Below are 23644 nucleotides of genomic sequence, written 5' to 3'. Positions count from 1 at the left end.
AACCCTTCATGCTAAACAAAATGGTTAGTCTACTTACTGCCCCAGAAACTCACCAGACTCTGCTGTTTCCACTTAACCTATTCCCCAGGCCCTCCCTGTAAGTGTTCTCTCTGCTTTCTTTGTCTACCCAAATCATCCCTTATCCTCTTCTAGCTCAGTTCAAATCTAACCTCTTGTATCAACCTGGCTAGGATTAAGTCTGTCTTGCCTCAATTATTGCAGCACGTTTTATTGGTACTTTGGATTAGGAATTTGCTTTCTTCCTGGCACTATTTGCTGTCATGTGGTCGTATCTTCATAAATAGGTGCATTATTTTTTGCTAAGAGAATATAGTCTTTTAGTAGCCAGATACTGTGTCTTCTGTTTCTTAGAATTCCTCTTGGAGGGTAGTAGACTGTGTCCTGAATAAAAAAGATACTCATAACATTCCATATGATAAGATTTTTAAACTATGAAGCAAAGCAAATTCCACATCCTGTGTTCTGTAATTTTCTTCCCTCAGGCACTCTTCAAAAAAAAAGGACCTGCAACACTAGAAGCAGCACTCAGATAGAATTAGTTTACTTGGTTAGGAAGATTATTAAAATATTAGACTACGGTATTGGCATCAGAGTGCCCCTCCTAAAAGCATCTTCATTTTAATGCAAGTCTTTGAAATCTTAACTAAAAAGAATAAATAACATCAGGTACTGTAGAAGGGTCACTGGGGGAAGAGGTTTTACAGCAATCTTAAAATTATACCACACAGGCAGCTGGACACCCCATCTGCCTGCTATATCCAGCACAAGGACCAACTGAGCACAAAGTGCCTGTATGCACAGTCATTTAAAAAAGTTTATTAACTTGCACCAGCCATTCTCTCTAAAACAGTTAAAATAGCAGATATGCCTTTTTCTGAGCTACTTCTTTTTAGCTTAAATGTTGTTTATAGAACCAGAAACAAATTCTCCAAGTATTATTCACTTGTTTTCTTGTTGTTTTGATCTCTTCGTACTGTGAGTTCCTTGGGGGCTCAAGCTGTGTCTCATCCCTAGCACCCAGAACTGTGCTGGCATGTGCTGGCACTTGAAGCATGAACAAATGAGCAAACAAATGAAAAGATGGCTCAGGGATGGAGTTGGGGAAGCAAATTAGAAAATATGTTATGTGAAGCCCTTCAAGTCAGTATTTCTTTAAGTAAAATATTACTTGTGAGTATACAGAGTTCTCCAGTGCTCCCACGGTTCAGCCTACAGAGTTGTTGAACACAAATATAAAAGTATGAGCCATTTTTATGTCACAGTGAAACTGTTGCTACTACAACTGATATGAGTAAATCTGGGATCTTATAGGATTAAGAAGAATGATTTTGAGAGCTCAATGCAAATGACTTTGTAGGTGAGGCCTCCAAGAAATGAAATCTTCACATTCTTAGATTTGCTATCAATCCTAGGAAAAAAATATCAGATAGGCTGTCTCAGATTGGCTCATCGCTACCCTGCATTTGGGAGCAAGCTAGGTACCTCACACTGATCTTAATACTAGGGGTAAATGTAACAGCTAATCCTTCTGGGAGAGGGAAATAAATACCTACGAATGAAAGACTTTCAGGAAAAAGAGCATTGTAGGGAAAAACTAAGAGCTAAAGATGTGGCTTTAATTGACTGGTTCCTATTCAACAGAGGGTGAGAAGGAGACTGGTATCAGAAGCATCTCTAAGGCACAGGCAATGAAGCACAAATACTTACCAAATAGTGTTTTAATTCTACCAAAAACAAACTTAGATGTAAATGTAATACAGTTTTGCTTGCAAGGACATTCATCATTTTCTCACCATTTTACAGGTAAGTGCCCAGAAGAAAACCTGCCAATGCCATGGACTGAAATATCACAGTGAAGGGTTTATCTTGTTCTCCCTGAACTCATTTGGGAGACATTTTCTAGAGATGTTTGATTACTAGACTTTATAAGCCTCTGCAGCAGCCAAGCCCCCTCACAAGCTAAGGAGGGGGCTTGGCTGCTGCAGAGGTTTATAGGCTACCTCCTGCCTTCTAGAATTTGAGGGCCCTCAAATTCTTCTCTATGTTTCTATAATCACCAGTGCCCCTGGGGATACTTCTGAAGTGAGAGCTTCTTAGTAAAACCAGAATAGGCCTACTTTCATAGTAAGGAAACATTATACCTCATTTACAGACAGGGTCCTGACCTACATGGGATGAGCCCCACCTTGGCTCAGCCATGTCATGTGGATTACTGTGTAATCCACGGTACATATTCAACAATCATTTGCCATCATGGAGGTCACACAATGTGCTATCAGCATATGGTTCATGGACCAGTATCCATCCATGAATTGTTTGTCACTGTTTCACAATGAGGTAAGTGCAGAAATGGAGACTGTGTGCTGAAGAACTATTTATAGCAAACATAATCCATGATATTATCTTTTGCATGCCACTGTTGTTTTCTGTATTTCATTTTTCTAGTATTTATTTTCATTATATATATATATATATTCTTTTTTTGAGACGGAGTTTCGCTCTTGTTACCCAGGCTGGAGTGCAATGGCGTGATCTTGGCTCACTGCAACCTCCACCTCTTGGGTTCAGGCAATTCTCCTGCCTCAGCCTCCTGAGTAGCTGGGATTACAGGCACGCACCACCATGCCCAGATAATTTTTTGTATTTTTAGTAGAGACGGGGTTTCCCCATGTTGACCAAGATGTTCTCAATCTCTTGACCTCGTGATCCACCCACCTTGGCCTCCCAAAGAGCTGGGATTAAAGGCATGAGCCACTGCGCCCGGCCCTATTTTCATTATATTTTATAAAAGGTATCAATCTGTGATGATTAGAAAAAAATTTAAAATGAAACAAAACTAGTCCTCTACTACAAAGGGTTTATGAAGTGCTGGTCCAGCCAACTCTGCCTAGCTGAAAGTTTGTAACCAGAACTAGAAATGCGAGCATTCAGGGTTTTCCCTTTGCTACTTCAGAACAAACCTTATTTTCTTCTCCTCTGCTTATAAACCTTTCTCTGGTTTCTTGTGCTCTGGGTGCAAACAAAGGTGGGTCCAGAAAGAATGCAGGTAGCTGTCAATGCTTGAAAACATGCTGGTTACTCACAGTGTTTTACTTCTTCATGTGTGGGACCCCCACAGAATTGTACCCACAACAGAAAGAATGAGCTTGCCACACAGCCTATTAGCACAACTCCAGAAACTACAATAACCAGCCTTATCATCTTACACACCCCAACTTCTGACTCCTGGCTAAGAAAATATTGACAGGTATTGAGTCATTCTATTAAAGTTCACTTAGTCTAAAAGTACAGGCCCCAAAATACACTTCACACACCCAGTTCACAAAGGTTAAAGTAGAGGTAAGAAACACTGCAGAAACTTGATACTGAGTAAGGTAGTAGTTTCTAATATTGAAAGAAGGAAGTAAAAAATAGCTCATTCTAACTTTCTGGATAATTACCACCCAGGCCATGTGTTATAGGGTTGGCCTTTAGTGAGCAAAGCATCCTGGATACATCTAACATGTTTATTCTTGTCTTCTCGACCATATTTCATCCATGTAATAATAAGCATTTTCATGCCACCTGAAAATGGCCAATTTTCTTTCTTCCTGAGAACGGCTGAGTGATTCCCACACCTTGTTTCATTTAATCTCACAACATCCTGGTGAGGCAATTCTGTTCTGATTTATAGATGAGACCTGAAAGACTTTAGTGCAGAGAAGGCAAAAAAGAGAGAGAGAGAGAGAGAGAGAGAGAGAGAGAGAGAGAGAGAGAGAGAGAGAAAGACTTGCCTGAAGTCACACAAGGAATGCAGAAAATAACGAAGATGCTAATCTTGAATGCTATATTATTAGCTTCAAGTTGAGGAAGAGTAGGAGAATACCCACCGGCCCCATGGTTCATGAAGAAAAAGTTAGGCTATGAGGACACTGGCACCTCTGTCCCTCAGGCCCATTGAGACAGAATGAGTTCCTGGAAGAAAGTTGGAAAGTCTGACCCAGATAAAATGTGGCATTAGGCTATTTGTCGCTGATGCTCCCAAATCACCTCCTTTCCCCTTCTGTGATAACTGTTCCCTCCTCTCTCAGCTGGTCAGTGCCCTCTAGTGCTCTCCAGTTCCCATCAAAGCCAGCTCTTAAGAGCTGCTCTCAGCTCCTTGGTGGTAAATCTAAATAACTATGTTCTCTCTCTCTCTCTCTCTCTCTCTCTCTCTCTCTCTCTCTCTCTCTCTGGGTTTCTTTAATATGGGAATATTTTAGGTCTCATATTTCTTTATGAAAGTATTCATTACATTAGAGAGTATTCCAAGTATTCATTACATTAGAGAGATTATAGGCAGGTGGCAAGTAGGGAGTCACGGGGAGGCGGTAAGGGTGTTCTTCACACTCTTACCTGGGCTTCCTGAAATATCTTGTATGTATGCAAGAACCCATGCTTTCACTTCTTGAGCACTTATTATGTGCTAATGGACTTCATTGGGAATTCTGTATTCACTAGCTAATTAAGTTCTCGATAATTCTGCTAGCAAACGATTAATATTATTATTATTTTAAAGTTGAGGAGATAAAAGCCTAAGGAGTTAAGTCAGTACTACTGCAAGGTCACATTATCAATTAGTGATTAACTATTAAGATGTTTTATCCCCAGCCAAGATGGTCTCTACAGATATAGAAGAATATTACAAGTAGTCCCAGAGGGAAAACAGTGCAGCCTGCCATTCATGGAAAACAAAATGATCCCCTTTTCCAAACAGGAAATAGATAAATAAAGGGTATCTTTAGAGTACCCATTGAGTCAGTATTCCATTATCCATGTGACATAACTTTACTCATATTTGACTTTGAAATGTATATCGGTACCTATATCATATACCATCCCTGACACCTATAAACTATGCTAGAAATATCCCTGTTCCCAGGTGTTTCAGCCTTGGACCTGACTTAGTGACCTCCCACCAGTAAATTCATCAACTTCATCCTGGTTGGAGACTTCAAATTGAACCAACTTCATTAATGAGCTGTAGATAAAAGGCAACTGCCCCCTCACTAAAGGGTAAGAACTATGCCCTCAAGAAACATACATCCATGAGAAGATCCTTAAATACCTAAAAACAAATCATTATGGTTTAAAAGGTTTATAGCAATGTAGCCCCACAATTAGCTGCTTCTTAGCAAGTATGCACAAATGTACATTTTGACTGGTCAGAAGATAACATGTGTGAAAAATACCACAAAAACCCAAGACTTTAATATTGAAGATAATCTATGTCCACAAGGGGCATTTACTGAGTATCTATCATGCAAGGTATTCTACATACATTATCACTAATTCTCACCATAGCTTTTCAGGTATATATTATCGTTCCTAGCTATAGTTAAGAATACAGACTCAGAAACATTAAATGTCTTGCCCATAGTCAAATGGCTAATAAATGGCAGATTCAGGAATTGAATTCACATCTGTCTAGTTCTTGTGCTTGAGGTTCTTCCATTGCACTAGGCTGTTACAATCTGAAAATAATTCATCTTTTCCCTAAAATGACTTATTTCCCTGTATTTATTTTGAAGGACCCCTTCATTACAAGGAGAAATCCATAGGAGAAATAAAAATAGCTCTTGCTGGTGATAGAAGAAATCACCATTTAACATTTTTATTTTATTTAAGATGGAGATTTGTTGGAAATTCTGGAAACTGAGAAAGAGTACCACTCAGGCTTTGTCTTCACCAGGGCCCTGAGTTCTTTCTTACACTGCCCCCTTCCCCATGCCCATGACTCCAATCTGGGATTTATACTCATAGCCTGCCATTCTGCCCATGGAACACCCCAGGCCATGAGAGCCACATGCAGCAGCTCCCCCGAGAAGCTTTGCCTTACCTTAGGCTTACTGGTGCTGCATCGTCTTCTGGCTCTTCTACAACGCCAGCCAGCTCTGGAGGAAGGAAAGCATCTTTGTTGACATTATTCACCCAGCTTTCCTTTGCCCCATTTGCTCTGTCTTCACTCTGCTCAGCTGAAACAGGTAACAATAAAGACAGGAAGGTTATCTCTTACCTCCATTATCTACAACTCTCTTATCAGCTCTAATCGCTGAAGGCTTGAACCTGAACCTCAGGCCTTCCCAGTGTGAAGGCAATCACTGGGTCCAAGTACTTGATCAGAATTACATGAAAGAGAGAAGTCAGTAAATTCCCATGACATTAGATTTCTCCAAGCAGAGTATCCTAAGAGTATGAGCATACCTTTACATGTGCAAGTAACTCCAGAGACCACTAAAGGAAAATTCTGACTGCCTCTAGGTTAATCTGAACTAAGTTGGGGTCAGGTCTAAATGTGCACGGCCATGGGATGCTCAGGGCAGGAAGTCCTCAGTGGAACAGAAGCACCATCATTACCAAGCATTTACCGAATATCTACAATGTGATCAAGTATCTTGTATGTGCTCTAAGATACAAAGGGGAACAAATGATGATGGTCTAGGAATGTCTTCCTCCGTTGCCTTCTCCTCCTTCCCAGTCTCTACACATCCAAAACTACATACTCTTCAATTCCAGCTCAGATATCAGAGCCTCCATAAAACCTGTGCTCTCGCTTCACAAAATAACCTCTTTTGCCTCTGAACATCCAGCACTCACTCTTTACCTGAACCTCTCTGATCATTAGCATCAACCGAATGATAACTAACTACCAGGTCGTTGCTGAGTACTTTGCATGCATTATTCTATGAGGTGGGAGCTATTTTCCAAGTATACAGATTTGAAAATTGAGGATCAGAAAGTTCAAAAAACTTGCCTAAGGCCACATAGCCAGTAAATGCCAAGAATACTTTCATCAATATTAAGGATGAAGGAGTGCTGAAGCTTCCCGTTTCCAAATCCCCACATTCCAGGATAGTATCCCTCACTAGGATAGGTCCTGTTACACATAAGTCTAGTTTCTTCAACTCAAAATGGAGTCCACAGTACTAGCCAGTATCCCTCAAGATTTCTGAAGGTCTGGGTGATTTTGAAAAGCAAGAGGTCTGCAAGCAATGTATTGTACATACTAAGCAGTCAGTCCTTATCTGCAAGGAGTATAGCACTGATTCAGAAATACTCTGAAATCCTTGCTCTGTCATTTGCCAATTATATAGATCATATAATTGGGCAAGTTACTTAACTTCTCTGAGCTTCATATATCCCATATATAGAATGGGGGAAATTATGCCTATCTTGCAGGATTACTGTAACAATGGGAAATAACAGATTAAATGCATATCATATATTAAATGCTCAAAAGGTGATAGCTATTTTTCTTATCAAGTATAAGGTAGACCTTGACAAGGTTTTGCAAGGACTAATCCAGAGTTAATAAGAGAGAAGACACCCAGTAAGTATTTAATGAACTCAACAGAATTTTAAACAAGCCCTTAAAATATTGCCTTGGTCAGGCATCGTGGCTCATGTCTATAATCCCAGCATTTTGGCAGGCTGAGGCAGGAAGACCGCTTGAGGCCAGTAGTTTGAGACCAGCCTAGCCAACATAGTAAGACTCTGTGTCTAATAAAAAAAAAAAAAAAAAAAAACGTAAAACAACAACAACATAAAAATATTGCCATGATATAAGGAATATGCACTATCATAGTAACTCTTCTGGCCTAGGAACCATGCTACAAAAGCCCATCTAGTGTAGGGTGCTGACTGCCTTTGCCACTTTTAAATGGGCATTGCCATGATAGTATAAATCCCATCAATTCAGTAGATGAGTGAGGAAGTAAAGATTTCCTCCCAAACCTTTAGGCAAAAGTGGGTTTTTGGTTGGTTGCCATTTTTATTTCCCCCTCTTTTGGCTTTCACTTTTAAATGTTACTATTGCAGGCCACAGACGTGGCAGGCAATGAGCAGGTGAAGAACCAATGGAAAAGTGTTCAAAAAGTCCTGTGTAGCTAACAGGCTTTTGAATGTATCACTGTGGGCCACAGAGAAGGCTGGAGTACATAGCAGGGAGATGCTGTGTCAGCTACTTCCTCCTCAAAACAAAGTTGGTGCCTCATTGGACTTGAAAATTGTTCCTATGTAGCTTAGTTTATTTTTGTTTAATCAAATAAATAAGAAGAGTTTTCTATTAAAAAGATGCCTTTACAGTCTCTTAAATAATATACTTGGTTAATTAAGAAAATACCACTATATGTTAAGATCACTGAACAGAGAGGCTGATATCTTTTTTGTCTAAGCCCTTAACTTTACTCAGAAGATTCTGAATCTTCAGAGTTAAAAGCCAAAGACGAGATGGTAGATCCCTTACAGGCCCAAGTATCTATGCTACTACAATTCAACACGGAACCTAAAGGGCTCCTATGTTCCTCTATACCACACTGAGTCACTTAGCTCTGACCCTCATCCATCCAAATTCAAAGCAAGGGAATTTTAAACTAGAGGGCCACATGTTACAAGAAGCATACCTCCAAATGATTTTCATCAGCAGACTTCTGACATCATTCCCTTTTCCCAGCTACTTGTAAATGCACGAGCCAGGTCAACTCACCTGCTACCTGGAGCCTCTTCTTTCTCATAGATGCTCTGATAATATCTGCGCCATGGACTTTGTCCCTGTGCCTTTTTGCCTTGGCTTCATAAAACCATTGGCCGCTCATATTCTTCAGCTGCTGGTCATCCTTAATTTTTTCAGGCAAATGTCTACAAAAGGAAAAGAGATTTAGTTTGCTGAGAACCCACAGTAAATAAATGAGTTCATTGTGACACTGCATAGAGACGTGTAAACATACAGCTAAAATGAAGCTTTGGTATTTCAGATGATAACAAAAACCTCCCAGATGACTAACAAATGTATGTTCTCCTTTGACTGAAGAGTCAGAGAAGGCCAACATTTTTTCAAATAAAGGTTTAATCCATGATCCCCATATGATGCCTGAAATTTCTCAAGAGCCGATTCACTTTTTGGCTGCATTCTTCAGTGCCTGCTGTTCAAATGCAAATATCCCAGGGAGGGATAATATGGCAGGCTTCCCTAAGCCTTGGCTTCCTTATCCATAAAAAAAGCATTAATAGTAACCTTTGGCCTTTAAAATTAGGGTTTCTATAAGGTTCAACTAAGAGAATTCATGTAATAGCTCTCTGCACATCCCTGGAACCTAATAAATACTGGATGGGGTAGGCATTAGCTCGTCATTCCTTTCTATTTTGCATGATATGAGTTTATCAGAGCTTTTCCTAGAAGCCTGTGGAGGAGGGGTGATGTCTCTCATACTTATTATTAAAGAAAGGAACCTTTAAAAGGCTACTGGAGTCAGGAAAGGCCAAATTTGAGGAGGAGGGTACACAGGCAAGTTCCTTTTGTGCAGATACTGCTGTTAACAGTTCCACAATCATTCATGCATACTGAAAAGCTAAAACCTAAAGAACAAATGAGATATAGTCTGCTCTCCTAAAACTTCCCTAAACACAATGTTCTAATTAACAAGTCTTAACCTCTGCATCTCTCTGTTCATCTCCATAACATAAAAAAAATCACAACATCTCTCTTTTCTTATTTATAGAGATATACTTAGAATAAAGTAGAATAAAAACTGTAAGGGAACACTATACTCTTGGAAGATAATGTGCTATATAAATCCAAGAGAGTTTTAATATTGTCATTTAAACTAATATGTGCTCTTCCTAAAGTAGCAAATCTAAGTGTTTCAGGCAGAGAATGTGAATAGGCCACAGAGGTAGCAGCACTGCATGAGGGTTGCACATAGGCATACCTGGGAGTGTGAAAAAGACGGGGAGCTGTTACCCCAGGTCTAGCAAGGATGTCTCCTCTCTCCCAAGCATGCCTGGAGAGTGTCCTTCCACCCAGAGTAAACTCTTACAGGAACTTCCTCTCCTTTCATGACAGCTCATGTATAAACCCTGACAGGGAGAATGTCATCACTTCATAGTTCTCAGTCAGCAATGAGATCGTGGTTTTTATTAAATGTTTCTAATGGTTTCACACTGCCTAAGGTTTTCAGCAGAGCAAACAACTGCTGGACTGTTGGTGAACCTTTGCTTTTTCCTCCCAGAAGGACAAAGTTTGAATTCTATTCCAGAAGGGAGGAGTTCTACTTCTCCCTGGTCAGACAGTGAGTTCCTGGGGACAGGGTCTGCACTCACCCCATCTTTGCTTAGTGTCTGGAAAATAGGGGGTAGTTATTCAGTGCTTGCAGAGTGGAGGAATATCAGATGAGGCTCCTGACTGCCTAAAAAGGTTTCCAGTTACCTTTTCAGATTCATTTTCCAGCACTCACACCCATACCCCACTTGCCAGCACACTCGACTTCTTACTTTTCTCCAGTGCTCTTCTGTATTCTCTGTAGATGACAGAGGCAGGAAGTTGTAGCAGAAAGACTCTGGGTTTTGAAGCCTCCCAAAATTACATCCAAATCTCAGTCCTGACCCTTCTTCGATGTGATCTTGGGCAGTTTGCTGAACTCCTCTAAGTTTTAATCTCTGTTTTTAAGGATCAGGGAAAATAAGACCTACCCTGCAGGACTTCCGAGATGATTGAGATGTTTAACTGAAAATATTTAATACTGCCTAGACCTTGGTACAAAGCCAGTTAATGGGAAGTCTCAAGGGATGTCTTTCCCTCACTTCTCTGTCCAGCCCATTGCTCCTCATTCTTTGGATCCAGCTCAAACACTGCCTCACTGGGAAGCCTTCCCTAACTCACGAGGGCACGGTTATTACAGTTTCTCCTTTTCCATGCTCCCATAGCACCTCCACTCCAGCCCTTACTACATCACATTCCAATGATCTGTTTTACTCACTAATCTGTGGACTTTGCAAACTCCTTGAAGGCCAGGACTATGTCTTAATCACCTTTGTAATGCCAGCACCTAGCATGGAGCCTGGAACAGAGCTGATACCCAGTAACTATTGAGTGAATAAATCAATGAACAAATACATGCTCAGCAGCCATCCTGTCAGAGTCAGACAAGAGATCAAGAAGATCCTGTCACTGCTGAGGTTAAGTGAACCATGCCCGATCACAATGTCAGTGTCTCCTCCTGATGCAGTAGGACATGCTCATCTCTCATCAGAACAGGAAAAAGCATCATGAAACATGGTATCGGTCAGCATTCTTGTTGAAGGAGGCCACAAATTCTAATAGCAGAACAACTCCCAGTTTCTCTTTATGAGATCATTTATTTTTGTTTTTCAACTAAAATGCACTTCGTGAAGATTCTTGTGCAACTCTTGATCTGTTCCTGCCTAAATGACTGTCTACAAGCCTATCATCAATGTACAATGAGCACAGGTTGTATGTCAACTCCCTGAAACACATGGCCCCTATAAAGGCTGGTAGCCATTCTAGTAAGGAAAGGGTTTCTGGCTCACTTGTTTTAAAGTGGCAAAATAACAGGAAATTCTTTCAAATGTAGTTAAGTACCACTTACATATTTCCTAACATGACTATCGCTACTAGGTTTAATAATCAATTTCTCTTTCTTAGTCACCTGTAATATCTTATAGATAAATCCATATGTATAACACATCAAAGTTTAAGTTTTGTAAAGATGTGGATCATTTTTAAAATTCCACTATCTAGTGCTGCTGTTAAAATCTCATCTTCCAGCCCACGTGCCTCTCTCATTTTTTCTGAACTCTAACTGCGTCAACCAAATGAGCATTTGATTCTCTAATTATGGAGCCATCTAAATGAAGAGGGAAAGGGGCAACTTTCTTGGGACTGACACTTATCCTTTACCATCCTCTCCACACACACACATTATTTTTAGCAGAGAGCTAAGTAGAGAGAAGATACTCAGTAAATACCAGTGGACTGGTGGGCAGAAGTGAGGGCTGAAGAAGAGCACTCAACCCAGAAAGGACACTGGCCTGCTGGCCTCCCAGGCAAGACATCCTGGTCATTCACCCATTCATTCCTCCATTCCTTCTGCTAGCAAACAGTATCTGCTTTGTGCTGAACCACACATCTGACATTTAACATGCTTCATATCATTTCATCCTCACAATTTCACCACGTCATTCAAAGAATCTCACCCGTTGCAAAAGATGGCCATTTAACCTCCTCTGTATGCTAAAAGCCATATCTAAACCCTGTCTGCTATTTGTTCACTGACTCATTAATTCCCTATCACATACCAGGCATCTGCTTGGAATTGCACATTAAAAATTCTGTCTACAGCCCTAACTACCAATGTCAACTCCTTTTCATGCCAAGAATGTGAGCACTTACAGAGGAAAGCCAGAAGAGCAGCCCTCTGGGCTGGATTCAACACCTTTGCCCTCAGCCCACCCCTTTTCTCCTTGTGCTCACTTATGTAGTATATCTCAGCTTCCAGCTACTCAACAGGACTAGACAAAGCTCGAATATCATCTGCAGGACCTGGTTGATAGCTTCTAGTCAACTCTGGACAGCTGCTGGCCAGATAGGTTGACTGGTTCATTCTCCAGCCTTTCTTTTTTCATCTTGTCCAGTATATTTTGGGCAAGATATTTAAACTGTGTGATTGAGAGGTGCTCTCAGATGTTTGGTTTGAATGTGAGAGCTGAAAGGGAGCTTAACTAGTTACAAATGGTCTCACTTTCTAGATAAAATGATTGAGGCCCACAGAAGTTAAGAGGCTTGCCCAAGGTCACAAAGAGCTGGAAGCAGAAGCCAGCCTGACTCCCAGCCAACATGCTTTCTACTGTCTGATCCTGCCTCAGAGAGCCAGCCATGATTTCAGTTTCTAAGATGGCTGTCACACTTCACTCTTTCTCCCAAGGAACTCAATCTTTGATGAAGAAACTGAAAACCAATACATGGAAAACAAACTACAAACATTCCTTACAGTGGAAAACAAAAAATACACATCTTTTTCATGAAACATCATAGATCAATGCAGTCTGCTGAGAGGCAGCACAGTGTATGGAAAGTGCACATGCTGTGACATTGGATCAGCAAGGCTCCAATTCTGCAGGGCACTTACCCTCTTCAACCCTATCTCCTCATCTGTTAAGTGCATTCAGCTACACTGTTTTCAAGATGAAACAGGAAAATCTATGTGAAGTTCCATGTACAGTCCCTTGACAAATATTCGTTCCTTCCCCTTTGCTGTGACAGTAAAACAGCATGAGAGGTCCTAGAAATTAGTTCTTCAGTGACAACTGCCTTCATTTAAAAAAAAAAAAACAACAAGGTCTTAAGGAAGCAGCTGAGAATCATAAGATGTGGTGGCGGTTGAGATCGTATCTACTGCAAAAACGCCCATCGCCATAGATGTGGTTGTGTGTAAACGGGAGTGGGGGACACAGTGCTGGTGGTGGTGAACAGACAGACATGAGCAGCAATTTCCTGCTGGCAGTGTGATGCAAAGTACAGGAAACGCCACCTTTTCAGTGTGTGATTTTCAAACCATAAAAGACTAAAACTACGTATGTGTTTGTATGGTGATGTTTCCTTAAAGGTGTGGCAGGGCAGCAGGAGAGAAGACACAAACAGGGGTGGAAGTGAAAGAAAGAATCCACCATGATGTCTCCTTCACTGCCGGTCTGTGAAATGTTTCCATATGGGAGTTAGGGAAGCAGGCTACGTAGCAATACATGGTAATAACTGAGTCCGGTACTTGTGGCTACAGGTAATGGAGCAGTATAAATGACCGTGTGGCAGCAACAATGATCTGGAACTGTTATCTTCTCAGCTATACCCCAGAGACACTCCAGTGACCATTTCCCTGGGTACAAGTTCATGTTCTACCATTAACAGACTGAGTGATTTAGGAACTGTATATGTCTCTGTGCAACACTCATTTATCCTATCCATGAAATCAAGATGCAAGGTAACGAAACCTTTTTTTAAATTAGCTGGATGTGGTAGTGCACACCTGTGGTTTCAGCTACCTGGGAGACCGAGACGGGAGGATCACTTGAGCCCAGGAGTTCAAGGCTTCAGCAAGCTATGATTGCCCCACTGCACTCCAGTCTGGGTGACAGAGAGAGACTCTGTCTCTAAAAAAAAAAAAAAAGGGAAGTAACATAAACTAAGTCATCTCCAAAGTATCTTGAATGAGTTTGGCTGTGAACAAGTCAAAGTACTGGATATATTAGAAATGGCAACATTTCCATGTGAATGCCAGATCTCACCTAGAGCCATACTGAAAAGTATCCTACAGTGGTGCCTGGTCTTGCGGGAAACAGTGGTGTATGCAATAGTGACATCCTGGTGGTTATGGGAGAGTTACACTCCAAAGTCTGTAAAATATTAATATTTAAAAGAAAAGTCTGAATGTTAGCAATAAATTGATGTTTTGATTGGGCTGATATTGTAATGATGTTTTGATTGGGCTGATATTGTAATTACATAATGTGTTTCTAAGCTGAATAAGCCCCAGGAGGGGTGAAGCATTGTAAAGTCATGTGAGGGAAACAAAATTTAGATTTTAAATTTGCAATTGATAATCCATTAAATGGATAAAGGCCATTAGATAGTAAATTCCTTGAGAGTTGGGGCCATGTTTTCAATCACCCTAGAATTTTCTTCATATCATTGTCCAGAGCATTTTCTTGTACTTAATAGGTGCTCAATTAAGTTTTATTACATTAAATAATTAAGAATTTTAGGAGTAATTTCCTAAGGAATCAGTCTATTAACTAGAATCTTCTGTCCCTTTTGGGGAGTATAGGTAGAATGGTGAATAAAGGAATTAAAATGTATCTATCACATATTATGTGCCAGGAAGATTAAACATTATTTTTAATTGACAAATAAGAATTGTATATATTCACAAAGAAACAGTAATTTTTTTTATACATATAACATATAGTGATCCAGTCATTGTAATTTTGTATCCTTTACCAAACCTCTCCCTATCTCTCACTTCCTAAAAATTATGTTACTTAATCCCAACTTTAATCTTTTAATTTAGTATTATGGTCATGCCCACTCTGAGTTGAGGGTCAAAGAGGTTAAATAACTTGCCCAGGGAAACACAGTTCATTAGTGGTGGGAATGAGACGCAAAGTCATGTCAGTTTTAACTCCAGTTCCATGCAGCAGAGTTTTTTGTCTCATGATCAAACCCATACTGTTCCTTTCTGAAGAAATAACAACAATGAGCCCCATAGGGCAGAGGGAAAAGCACTGGCCCAAAAGTTTTTCTCATAACAGCTTTGGCACTGACTTGCTGTGTGACCCCGGGCAAGTCATTTACCCTCTCTGGGCTTTATCTTCTTATTCTGTAAAATGACTGACATGGATCAACAACTCAAAAACTCTCAGAGTTGTTGGGCTCTGGTGGAAGAGGCCAAGACAAACAGCAACAGAATGGAAAAGGTGCTGACAAACAACAGCCCATGGAGTAACATTTTCAGAGATCCAGTTCCGCTTTTACCACCCCAGGAGTAGAACAGACTCCAAACCATCCCCACAAGTCCCTTCAGGCCTAAAGCAAAGAGGGGGTCAGGCCATGAGTTAGGCCTTTTTCGGGGTCCACAAGTCATAGGTCTGCTGTCTATCTATACACAGTCACTGCTCCCCAGCCCCAGGGTCCTGAAGCTGCCCACAGCCAAGTCCACATGAGGTACATGGTGCCTAACTAGAAAGTCTCTTGGGAAAGTGATGGTAGATACAGCTTGACTCATACCAGGTTTTTCAGCAACGTAAGCCTTCTTCCTATCATTCATTCACAAAGGCAGAGCACAAAGGCAGCACCAGTGGCAGCTGCTGGGGCACCATCCAAAACAACAGACAGAAGGAGCATCTGCAAAACCAGCACTAGGAAGGGACATACACCATTTTTGCTGTAGTTGTAGACTGGCTGATGCCAGGGGGTACACACTCACACCTCTTACAAGGCCCAGTTCCAGGAAGAACTTTGCATTTTTCGAGGATATTTTCATCAACCAATGCCAAGTGCCCAAGAAACACCTTCACTCTATTCAGGCAGAATCACAGAACTACAGGCAAGACTCAGCAGCTTGGAATCCCAGGTGCTGAGAAAAGATAGAAGGGAGGGAGGGAAGGAAAACAGGTTCTCTCCTTGTAAGTTATCTAAAAGGGGAGAATTGCAGACCATAAATAACACCTCCTGAACACAAGGAATCAAAGGTACTTACACCTCTCCAAAATGCACAGGTCCACATCCTGAGGTAGAAAGAGGGACTCAGTGTAGTCCCAGCTTTTCTATTTTCTAAGTTCTTCCCCCATCTTGTCTTTTGAGAGGATAAACGAAGTTCCATTTCCCCTTATGCTGAAAGAATCAGTATTTTCTCTATGCTCCCCCAGCTCCACCCTTACTCCTAAATGGGTGCAATGGTCCCTGCTTTGCCCAATGTCAGGGTTGCTGTGAGGAACATAAGAGGATAACATTCATGAAAGGGCTTTATAAATTTTCATGAAAGGGTAGAGAATTAATGCTACCAAGAGGCTCTAATGCCCGGGTTAGTGTCAATCCTTCACCTCTCCTGGGGGACACTGTTCAAAGCTTACCACTTGCTGAGAAGAAGCAGCAGAGCCCCATCCAGGTGTATAAAGCATTGCAAGTGACCTGGGAGGAGCAGCATGATCCCCACTACCTACAGCCACTGCTGTTATCACAGTTCAGTATCCTACTTCACACCATGACAGTCAGCCCCTATCTCATTGTCAGGTCCTGGGATGGCCTTTCTGTTACTGTTTACTCAGAGAGAGGAGGTGAAGTTAACAAATGAGTACCTAAGACTGGGATTTAATTCTCACTTCTGACATCTACCAGTTGTGTGATACTGGGCAAGTCACCTGACTTGTCTCAAAGTCAACTTCCTCACACATCAAATGGGGTAATTATATCCCACTCCACTCCACCCACCAACTGCAAAAGAATGTGTGAGCTCATAAAATATAATGGGCATGTTAAGCCCTTTGCAACTTGTTAAATACTATCTATATAGAAGTTATTTTAGTAGCCATAATCAGACATTCTGTAGTGTTTGAAGTGAACTTTATAAATTGTCCATGTTAAATCAAGGTCAAAGTATGATAAATGGTAAAAATAAAGCCATGATTCATGGTCCTGTGTCCCAGGAAGCAAGAATATAGCTTATGCTTCTTTTAGATAATTCCTGGTGTGAGAATCATAAAATTAATACTAACTTACATTCAGGAAACCTGTCACTGTCTTCAAAGCCCAAGGTTACACAGGCAGTAAATGGAAGGCCTAGACAAAGTCAAGTTCTTCAGCATCCTAGTCTAGTGCTTGTTTGACCACAAGGTGAATGAAAGTAGCAGGAATATTGACATGAAGCATTTGGGTTTCACCCAAGAAGTATAGTGTGTCAAAGTTGCCACTCTTCTTTATTGGCCCCAAGACAGATAAAAATTGGCTCAGAGAATACTTTCAATTGTGCTATTAAAACCAATTCCAACATTTCTGAAAGCATGCAGAAATGTGAGCTACTTTATTTTCTTTTCAAAATTCTAAAAATTTTTTAAAATTCTAATTTGGTTTATGATTCAGTTAAAAGTAAGTAGATCTGTGTTTTTTTAACTGGATAGAAATTCACACACACACATGAATGTAGATGTATGTGGTTGTATACATTTAATTTTTATCTTAGTATTTAATAGTAAGTTAAAAGAATTTAGTCAGGTTTTTAGTCAAGACCCTATTTCTGATAAGAGTCCAGCAGAATAAATTAAGAGGCACCAGAGAAGAAAAATGTTTTGTCCAGGAAGTAAACCTAAAATTGGAATACATAAATTCAGTCTCCGAGTCAGAACTACCACTTATGTTGGGAAAAAAAAAAAACAAAAACCAGTGTCCTATTTTTGTACAGACGGCCTCTTCCTTCCCTAATGCCCAAGGGCTTCTCTAGCCTCTTACCTGACTCTCTCTTCTTCGGCCCTCTTCAGAACAGCATCCCGCTGCAGAACCTTCATGATGGCCTCTTGTTCCTCTTCAGTCAGGAAACCTAAGTCAATCATTTTGAAAAGTGCATGCAAAAATAATAGCAACAAATGTGGCTCAAAATTCTCAAGGCCGAACAACTAAAAATGCAACCAGGAAGATCAAAAGACACAAAAATGAAATATCTTGTTCAGTTCTGTGGCAAAAGTCTTATTGTAGCTCAGCAAAAGTTTCGGGCAGCTGATAGCAAGATCCTAAGTAGTCTTCCCCATGAGGAATTCGTGGTCCATGGGATAATGTTGAGAAGAGGCTCTCAGAAGGATGCTGTATTCCGTGCCAGACAGGTCACTTGTTCCTACAATGGCTCCCAGCACGCTCCCTCTCTGGTCCAGTCTTAGACACAGGTTATTCTCTCTCTGCTCCCGTTGTCAATTCATAAGAGGCAGCAGAATCAGAGCATCACCTACCTGGGGAATCATGAGACAGCAAACACCAGTGAGAGTCAGTTCCTATAAATACTGCTCATTATTACAAAATTTTTAAATGGCCAGGTAAGATGGTCTCTGAGATGAAGAAAACCAGTTCAGCCGGCTTTCTGAGCAAATGGTAAATGGGTCACGAAACATGCTTCAACCCAATTCCAGACTGCCAAGATGAAGAACGCACAAAAATGCCTGTCAATGTTTAACAATCCACCTGAATAAAGGATGGTTGCAAAAAGGAACTGGTTCTTTCTCTGAAAACTCCTGGGATGCTAGGCTAACAAGTCATGTTAAAGGTCAATAAGACCAGGAGGTCAAGTAAGAAACTAGAAATAAAAATTTTAAATGCTCACCTCTTCTCAAGTAGCAACATTCCCCGTACTATATATGTGGCTCCATAGTAACAGGAGAACCAATATTAGGTAGAGGTAGTTTCCAGAAGAGTGAGAATTGTTATTCTTCATCCAGTCCCACTGCTAATCTTTGTTGACCTAGAGGAACTTAACAAGCTTGGCTCCCTCCATTTCTTAGGAGAAAAATACCTACCTGTACGTGTATATAAATGGGGGGAAGGAAGAGGCAGAATTTCAAAACACCTCGCCATCCAAAGTGAGGATTGTTAAGTGGCACCATGTGCAAGAATCCTATTTTCTTTGAAGCAGCTTAAATACATATGTAATGGGAAGGAAGTGAGAACTGAAGAATGACACAACCAGACAGAAATTCAGAGGTGATCTACTCAAGGTTGGGGTACTTTTAACAAGTGCAGCGCTGCACATACAGTAGACACTAAAAATCTTAAGTAAATTTTAAAGCAGCCCCACTTAAGAATAAAAGAGTATGTACACTAGTGAATACAATTTATAAATTAATTACTTGAAAAATAGAATTACTGGGAAGTTCTTCTACCACTTGCTAGCTATAAGTTCTTGGGCAAGTTACCAACCACTGTGAGGCTGTTTTCTCATTTGTACTTGACATTAGGATGTCCCCCATAGATTGTAAAGATTAAATGAAATAATGAATATAAAAAGAACACGTCTTGCATTCTGCAGCAAAAATAGCTACTAAAAATATGTCCTAGCTTCCTCTGAGTTCACACTTTTGTTCCAACAAGCTGAATAAGACTATAATTAGTTACATATTTCTCTTCTGTATTATGTCTCTTTCTGATCTTCCATGAAGTTTGGGTTTCATTGACAGGGAATCTAATGACCTTTGTATAAATTTCCCCTAGCTCTTTGTATACTCCCCACAGTAATTGCTCAAATAAATATTAAGAAATTACTTCATTTTCTTTTTAATTTGTATGTGTTTGTATATGCTACTACCTGCTTGTTCATCTTAAAAACTACTTATCCTTCAAGACAGATCAAAGTTACCACCTCCATGAAGCCTTCCGTAATTTCCAGACCCAAAGTTAAAGCTGTAGCAGATTCAATGATTATTCATAACTCTTCACTCCCTCCCTGTAACAGAACTATATAATCATGTTCCCACTAGAGTAAGCAAAGAATTCATCCCTATCCTCCTAATGCTGGGCTTGGCCTGTGACTTGCTTTGGCTGATGGAATGTTAGCAAATGTGATGCAAGCGTAAGCTCTAAATGTGCTTTTGTGGTTTGACCTGGCTTCTTGTACTCCTGCCACATGCCATGAGAAAAGCTTGTCCCAATTATCCATTGCCCCTTCATTCTAAGTTCCAGAAAGAGAGTTACAAGGACAGACCTGAGCCTGACCGCCCTGAAGCAGGCATCCCCACTGACCTACAGATGTAAAAGGAGGAACAAAATATTTGTTGTTGGAAGCCACTAAGGTTTGGGAGTTGTTATACGACACTCCTGCAGCAGGAACCTGCTGATACAAAAGGTTTCTCCTCCATATATACATCCACTGCTGCAATTATCTACTCTCAGTCTCTCCCACTTGACTATGAGTCTCTGAATGTAAATAAATAAACAAATGAGCAAATGAATAAATGAACCTGATCCAAATATACAGTATCACCAGAAGATGGCTATCTCAGTTCTTTCCTTCATGTGCAGTAACTTCCTTAGATCTCAAAGGCTGGCAAGAGGCCAGGTGCGGTGGCTCAAGCCTGTAGTCCCAGCACTTGGGGAGGCCGAGGCGGGTGGATCACGAGGTTGGCAGATCGAGAACATCCTGGTCAACATGGTGAAACCCCGTCTCTACTAAAAACTACAAAAAATTAGCTGGGCACAGTGGCGTGTGCCTGTAATCCCAGCTACTCAGGAGGCTGAGGCAGGAGAATTGCCTGAACCCAGGGGGCAGAGGTTGTGGTGAGCCGAGATCGCGCCATTGCACTCCAGCCTGGGTAACGAGAGCGAAACTCCGTCTCAAAAAAAAAAAGGCTGGCAAGAAATAGATTTAGGCCACGTACTGACCCAGGTTCCCAATGAGGCCTTACATTGCCATTTTGTTTAATGGGAGATTTTAAATTCAAGGGATGGGGGACAGGAAGAAAATAACAACAACAACAAAAACCTTAGGTCAGCTAGCAGTGGTAACTGGCAGGGTTGCTGAAATGGACAATGTTGGCTTCCATACCTTCAAGTAGAATATAGCTAACTAGTGCTTCCGTGTCAAAGCCTCTAAGGGTTAAAAGTTCTCCCTTAAAATAGGCTGTTAGTGAGGCAAAGGGCAATGTTCTCACTTTACAAAGGAGTGAAGGGCTTGAACCCTTTCCTTTTAACTGGGTAGGCAGGTATCAGTGCCCAATGAAACTGTAGGAGAGCCCTCAGAGGGCAATCAAGACTCTTCAGCATCAGATGCTCACCCAACTCCTAATTTTCTGGATAATGTCCAGCATGGCAGCTAATTGAACATTTCCCTCACTCATTTGACAAAGATTTATTGAGAGCCTGGCACTATTCTGAGCATTGGAGGTACAGCAAAGAACAAGACAGAAAAACTTCCTGCCTTTGTGGAGTTTATATGCCAATGGAAGGAAAGGATGATCAAACAAAATAATAAAAATGAAAAAAGTTTTTTAATACTAAATAATTAAATTATAACACAGTGGAAAGTGATGAGAACTATGGAGAAAAACAAAGGAGGAAAGGGAGGAGAATAATAACTCAGGGAGAGTTGAATTTTAAAGAAAGTGGTTAGGGTAGGCCTCATTGAGAAGGTGACATCTGAACAAAAATTTGACAGCAATGAGGAAATAAGCCATGCAGATATTCCTAAGGCAGGAGTTGCCTGGCACATTCAAGAAACAGCCAGGCAGCCAGTGCTGGTACACCAGTGTGCACCAGGAGAACAGAAGGAGAGGAGGCCAGAAAGGACACGGGTCAGACTGTATTATGCCCTGTGAGGACAGTAAGACTTTTGGCTTTTACTCTCAGATGGAGCTGCATTAAGAAAGCCAGACAAAAAGGCAGCAAACATTTACTTGATCCCTTCTACATACATGACACTGTACACGGAATCCTCACAAAGACACTCTGAGGTAGGTCTTATTTATTGAGACAGGGTCTCGCTCTGTTGCCCTGGCTGTAGTACCATGGAACAATCTTGGCTCACTGCAACCTCCACCTCCTGGGTTTAAGTAAGTGTTATGTCTCAGCCTCCCAAGTAGCTGAGATTACAGGTGCCCACCACCATGCCCAACTAATTTTTCTATTTTTGGTAGAGCTGCAGCTTCACCACATTCTCCAGGCTGGTCTTGAACTCTTGGCTTCAAGTGATCTGCCTGCCTTGTCCTCCCAAAGTGCTGGAATTACATGTGTGAGCCACTGTACCTGGCCTGAGGAAGGTCTTATCTGTGTTTTTCACACAAGGAGAGTGAGGCTGAGCAGGGCATTCACCATCAAGCATATGTGCGGTCGGACTGATATTTGCTGTTGACTGTGTCAGAATCAGCCAACCCGATGTTGACATCTCATTTAATTCTCCTCTCCACACAGATTCCTCCAATCAGACAAGCAGAACAAAACCCCTCTGTCTGTAGACCCTCATTCTCTGCTTAAACATAAGAGACTCACCGACCCACAGCTGGTAGTCAGAAGCAGGGCAACCTCAGGGCTAAACTGTGAGGGATGAATTTTGGTCACTATAGTGCCTTGCATTCTCCCCAGAGCTTCACAATAACCTCAGTAAGGAAGGGAGGGTAGGAGTGAATGTACCCATTGTTCACAGTTCACAGGAGGAGCTCCTAGGGTAGGTTCTCCCTGGGTTCAGCCTCTCCTACACATCCTCCAGTCAGCATGATGCTAAGTCATTTTTCTAATACTCAGTTCTGACCAAGCCACATTCTCAAGCTTAAAACCCTTCCCCCAACTTTGCACTGACTATTGCCTAAAGCTCAAAATCCTTAAGTGGCCTGTACGACACTCCATGAACTAGCACCTCTTCTCCTCTCCAGGCTCTTTTTCTTAGGCTCTAGCCATTCTGAAATTTTCCAGTTCTTCTTGCCTTCAGGCTTTTGCACATGTTGTTCCTTGATCCTGGAACACCATTTCCCTGGTTAATACCTGTTAGGTCTCAAGTTACATGTCACTTACTGCACAAAAGTCTTCCTTAACCCCTCCAAGCCAGCTTAAGTACCCCTCCTATGTGCTCAATTAGCACCTGGCTTCCTCGGTCACAGTACTCATCACACAGTCTCAAATCCCTGTCTACTCACGTTTGTCTCCTGCCAGTTTGTGGACGAGACCTGTGTCTCCCAGTGATTTGTATCCCCAGCTCTTGCCACTGTCTTACGAGGCACTCAAGTATTCATGGAAAAAAAAAATGATGAACACAGGTGGAAGGGGATTGAGCTCCCATTTCCCCTGAATGTGAACATGGCTCTAGGGCCCATAATTGAGAAACTAGGTCCATATTACTCAATGGGTTCTAGCTCCAATTCTTTCAAATCACAGCGTGGTTTGAATAAGTTGCATGACTTCTCTAAGACTTGGTTATCTCATGCATATGATGGGTATATTCTCTTCCTTGTGGAGATTACTGTGAGGCTCTGGTGAGAATGCAGGAAACTGCAGAGGACAAAGAAGGGTAAGGAGCAGTGGTAGGAACAGCAGCACAAAGGGAAATTGGAGGACTCCAAATACGGACTGTGCTTAATTTATGTTTTCCATGTGTCATCCCTGCTATGCCATATCTTTGAATGCCAATACTTTTCTTGTCAACTGTCCAAAGTTAAGCTGGAGAGAAAAACTAAGGCCCCAAGTAGTTGGTATTTGCCTTCGATGGTAGCAAAGAGTAGATCTGGGCTTCTAACCCTTATTCCAATTAAAATCCTAATCTAATTAACAACAAAATTTCTTTCCCAGCAGGCGCTGCTG

The 23644-nt window shown here is 41.2% G+C and overlaps 1 protein-coding gene across 47 annotated transcripts in view; it reads right to left on the bottom strand.

Annotated features, from left to right (window-relative positions):
• The window catches only part of SYTL2 (synaptotagmin like 2), a 119258-nt gene that overhangs the window by 51120 nt on the left and 44494 nt on the right, over positions 1-23644 (bottom strand). For 40 of the 47 annotated variants that reach the window (XM_078340042.1, XM_078340046.1, XM_078340041.1 and 37 more), the window contains 3 exons: positions 17831-18321; positions 8525-8676; positions 5879-6014 (listed from right to left, as the gene is read on the bottom strand). In XM_078340042.1, coding sequence (XP_078196168.1) covers positions 5879-6014; positions 8525-8676; positions 17831-17931 — 389 coding nt within the window. In that variant the 5' untranslated portion in view covers positions 17932-18321. Of the gene's footprint in view, positions 1-5878; positions 6015-8524; positions 8677-13856; positions 13981-14115; positions 14224-17830; positions 18322-23644 lie in introns of all 47 variants that reach the window. The other 7 variants (XM_078340053.1, XM_078340076.1, XM_078340078.1 and 4 more) reach the window with 3 other exon arrangements.

Source organism: Callithrix jacchus, chromosome 10 (assembly GCF_049354715.1).
Source record: "Callithrix jacchus isolate 240 chromosome 10, calJac240_pri, whole genome shotgun sequence".
NCBI lineage: Eukaryota > Metazoa > Chordata > Mammalia > Primates > Cebidae > Callithrix > Callithrix jacchus.
This window is presented reverse-complemented; position numbering and strand designations above follow the sequence as displayed.